Source organism: Monopterus albus, unplaced genomic scaffold (genome assembly GCF_001952655.1).
Source record: "Monopterus albus unplaced genomic scaffold, M_albus_1.0 scaffold89.1, whole genome shotgun sequence".
In the NCBI taxonomy this organism is placed as follows: Eukaryota; Metazoa; Chordata; class Actinopteri; order Synbranchiformes; family Synbranchidae; genus Monopterus; species Monopterus albus.
In genome coordinates, this window is record NW_018127969.1 from 720,935 (window position 1) to 725,526 (window position 4,592).

Below are 4,592 nucleotides of genomic sequence, written 5' to 3' on the forward strand. Positions count from 1 at the left end.
GGGAACAGAAGTAGAAAGAGAAGTTCAGAGAGAGCGAGAGTTTCAGTTCTGTGTATGAGGGGACGAGTTCTCAAAAAAAAAAAAAAAAAGTTCTAAGTGTTTGGGACCGGAGTGCTGCCAGCTCATGCCTGTCTCACTCCAGTCTTCGGATTTTAAACGGAGATGAGAAAATATCCAAGGGACTGAGCTGGAGCAGAATGTGCTATGGAGTCACAGGGCGGCCAGGACTAAACCGTGTTAGCAGAAAGTCTACTCTTGAAAAGCAGAGGCAAAAGACCTATGAGCTCAAGTTCCTAAAGATATCCTGCATAGTGTAGTGGTTAATAAATGTAACAGGAAAAACAGAAGATTTCATTTCATTTACAAAAGCAAAACAATTTACATAGTGGATCAACACTGAATAGAGTGCTGTAGTAGTGAGTCCTAAACCTCAGAAAAGACTTAGCATTTTTGCACTTCAGGTTCCCTTGTCTTGAAGTCTATGGGGTTTTTTTTTTAAGGCTTTTGGTTAGACACCTGAAATAAGGTATATGGTTAACACAAGGCCAATACAGTTTCACGTTCTGTGAAATAAAATAAGTCAGTTAATACCCCACTCATGGCTTTTAATGCGTTTAGAAAGATAGAGAAACACAAGGTCAGAGAGGCCAGATTGAGATGGTTTGCACATGTGCAGAGGAGGGATAGTGGTTATATTGGTAGAAGGATGTTGGAGATGGAGCTGCCAGGCAAGAGGTTAAGAAGAAGGCCAAAGAGGAGATATATGGATGTGCTAAAAGAGGACATGAAGTTAACTGGGGTGAGAGTAGAGGATGCCGAGGAAACAGATGATTCACTGTGGCGACCCCTAACGGGAACAGCCGAAAGAAGAAGAAGAGATAGATAGACAGACAGATACTTTATTGATCCTGAGGGAAATTCAGGTATCCAGTGGCAATAGCAATGATTTCCAAAATCAGAGCACCCAAAGTGAAGAAATATATTTAAAATTATGTATTAAAAATGTGTGTGTGTGTATGTATATATATATAGACAATATTTTATGTGCAAAGGTAAAAATAAGTGTAAAGAGTGTGCAGTGCAGTAGTACAGTGTCAAAGTGAAGTGGGATCATAATATTATGGAGCCGAGAAGTGACATCATATGTCCATGTCCAAAGATCAGATCAGACCTTCTCAGTTGGAGGAGGTGAAGAGTCGTATGGGCCGAGGGATAAAGGACATCTTAAAAAAGGCGGTTGCTAACAAGTGGCTAAATGAAACTACAGAGGCTATCTGGAATATTAACCGTCATCACAGAGACTCATTTACTCACTAGCCCACCTTTACAGCCCTGTTATGTTTAAACTTGTACACTTGCAAACTATTCTAACTGTCGCAGCCATGATACCTGGCTAGATCAGGTCACACTAAGAGGAACGGATTTTGTCAAAGAGAAAAATGTTATAAATCAAATTACAAGTTGGAAACCGTGGTGGTAACGTTCTAGCCTTAACAATAGCCTTTTACTTCTGGTGACTACATTTGGACTTCAAAAATCATAAAAGCTGTGTTCACTTGTGAAGATTTTCTTGCTGAACAAAACGTGTAAGTGTCATAAACCATTGTTTGTCATAGATCTTATTTTCTGCAATACTCCAAAAGCCTTTGGAAAAATCCCACTGGCTTTTTGTCAAGGGAACCAGGGCAATGTTACATAAATACAGTATATCATCCTTACAGCACTCTATTCACAACACATGCTAAACTTAGCAGTTGAAAGACAATTTGGCTGAAAAAGTTCCTGTATCAATCATCCAAGTGTGTGATGTCAAAAATATTTACCTCTGATTTCACATTTTTATATGGTCATGGTTATAATTCATTCCTCTAACTAAAAACAAACAGATTTCAGCTCTAAAAATTGGTAACACCGTCTACATGATACTTGTTAACTGGGGCTCTAATCTCCAAGAACAATTCTAAACTTGGTGATTGTTGAAGCAACCTGATTGGTCTCCATCCATCGGGTAGAATCTTGCAAGTGATAAAACTCCACGAAGGCGAAACCTCGGCTTATACCTAGAAACAGCATTCAAATATAGATGGGAGGCGGGTTAGTTAGAATGCTTTAGTGCAACAATTAACTCACAATGGGCTGACACAGCCCAGTTCAGGGTAAAAACGGAGGTGGGGAGGGTGCTTACAAGGTCAAGGAGATGGTAGTGTGATTTGTTTACATAGCTTGTAATGTCTGCACAAATATGGCAGTACTTACAGATACCTCCTTACCTGACTGCATCATCAGACTGGACAATCTACAAAGATCCTCTGACAATTGCGATACAGTATGAGACTTTTTTTCAGAGATAGCCATAAAGGAGGTACGCAGGATTGTAAGACAGAGCATGGAGGTCAATGTGAGACACTCACCTGCCCTTTTCGTCATCAAGCGGATGTCCACAGGCTGGGGTCCCTGCAGCTGCTCAAATGCTAAGCGAATCTGGAAAATGGAGGCAGACCCTAATACAACTGCTGTTCCTTGAACAATTATTTTAACAACATTACACAGTCGGTTTCAAAACATCACACCAGGACTGTTGTCAAACTTTACTCCAGTTCTCTATTTTTATTTTGGTTCTTGTCATAAATCAGCTACCTCTTCCTTATTAAGTAAGATCACTAAAAAGCAGCAATTTCTTCAGCTGTAAAAACTGCCTGAATAGACCCTCTGAACCATTGGTAAAACCCGACTGAAAGCGGAAAGCCACCAGGTGCCATCAGCACAACTATCAGCTGCTTGTTGGTGGATAAACTGTCATGCAAGACCAACTGATTTGCAGTTTAAGTTAACAAATTAAACAGACCAATAGTTAATATGGAACTTAAGGTAGCACTAGCATGAAACTCCAAATCAGTCTATTCTGCTCCATTTTTCTTTTCTGCACCATAATTTTACACCAATCCTAGGTCAGTTTACAGATCTTAACACTTTTCCTTAGAAGCAATCTGCCTGACTCTCTACCTGTAATCCCATCACTTTACCTTGAAGGGCTTTCCCCTTAAAAAGCAAGAGTGAGACTGAATGAGAACTGCGAGCTTACATCTTCCTCTGTGGCATGAAAAGGGAGACTCCTTAGCATAATAGTCTTGCTCTCCTCCTCCTCCTCCTGTTCCATTTTGTAGTCCTGGTCTGGATTCTCCCCATCGTACTCATCATCAGTTCTGTCGCTGCAGCGTCGTTTTCGGCCCCTCTGCGGCACACAGACAAAACAATAATGCTGTTACTGAAGTTACAAGCAAGATGTTTGTATTCTTCTGCTACAGGCATGAAAGTAACATGAGCTTTCAGAGATATTTCTTTTCCACATACCTCTGGACTGTCTCTGCGTTCATCAAAGCGCTCTCTGTGTCTATCATCACCCCATCGTCGATCATAATCCGGCTCTACATCTCTGTTTGGTGTTTCAAGCCATTCAGGGTAATCTTTTCTCCCTTCAGAACCATATCTTCCACTTCGTTCACCACGACTGAGCCTGAAAAAGAAAGATAAAGTCAGTGACATAGATGGGCTATATGAATGCACTGACTATGTGCCAATACATTAGATCACGTTTATTTTACCCTTTATCAGTCCCCATGGATTCGTGTGGCAGACACACGTTTGATGAAGGAACCTGTAGAAAAATAAAAAGATCTTTTTTCGCTATTGAAGATAATTAAAAATAGCTGTGCGCATGCATTTGCGGTCATCCTGCGCTAAACTCAAACAGATTGGCGCAGACTGATACCAGATGCATTATTTTACTTTGTCTAGCAATATCTGTCCAAAGCAGATGTCATCATTTTTAATATGACCAAACTGAAACCTCGTTGAATTTGATACACATAGCTTCAAAACCCAGGAACTTAATATATTCCGTAATCACACCTATCTTAAAGATAAGGCCTGACCTGACAAAACAAAAACAAAAACAAAATAACAAAACTAGCCCTATGCTAACATAAGAGCAACCAGGCCACTGTAGCAATATGCGACTGACATTAGTTTTAACTCCTGATGGATACCGAATCGATTAGCTAGCTTGGCGTAACCTTAAGTAATTGAACCTAAATAAACCAAAAGGAGAAATAAACCCCCGTATAATTTCGTTTTACATACCTTGTCCACAAAACAGCTTACAACAACTGATGACCAGATCACAAGCTGAGAATTTGATTTTTTTTTTTTCGTTCCTCTGGTCTGTTAGTGAAAAGTGCACATTACTGCCCCCTTTGGAGTGGATGACTTAAAAACCGGGGAATGATTTGATTTGATTTGATTTGATTTGATTTATTCATTCTTTCAAACATGTAACAACAGTCAGTATGTAATCACACATAATTCCAGACATATCCATAGAAATATTTTCAATTTGCTTATACCTAGTACATGCTTGAACGGAGTAGGAAGAAGTTAGACTTATCTAGTCCTACCCCCTAACATCATCTTATCATCATTGGTTTGCAAGCAGTATTACTACATGGATACATATTCTACATCCACACTCCCATCTGATTAATCATTAAGCCTGTTCTTGCCCATATCTTGATTGACACATACCTTTATATCTG

At 39.7% G+C, this 4,592-nt stretch overlaps 1 protein-coding gene across 1 annotated transcript in view; it reads right to left on the reverse strand.

The window, feature by feature from the left end:
- Positions 1-4,208, reverse strand: part of LOC109964514 (RNA-binding protein 5-B-like) — a 9,727-nt gene extending 5,519 nt beyond the window's left edge. The window contains exons 1-6 of the mRNA XM_020607858.1: positions 4,141-4,208; positions 3,603-3,655; positions 3,352-3,514; positions 3,083-3,232; positions 2,412-2,481; positions 1,987-2,060 (exon numbers count right to left, since the gene is read on the reverse strand). Coding sequence (XP_020463514.1) covers positions 1,987-2,060; positions 2,412-2,481; positions 3,083-3,232; positions 3,352-3,514; positions 3,603-3,619 — 474 coding nt within the window. The 5' untranslated portion in view covers positions 3,620-3,655; positions 4,141-4,208. The remainder of the gene's footprint in view (positions 1-1,986; positions 2,061-2,411; positions 2,482-3,082; positions 3,233-3,351; positions 3,515-3,602; positions 3,656-4,140) is intronic.
- Positions 4,209-4,592: the final 384 nt, after the last annotated feature.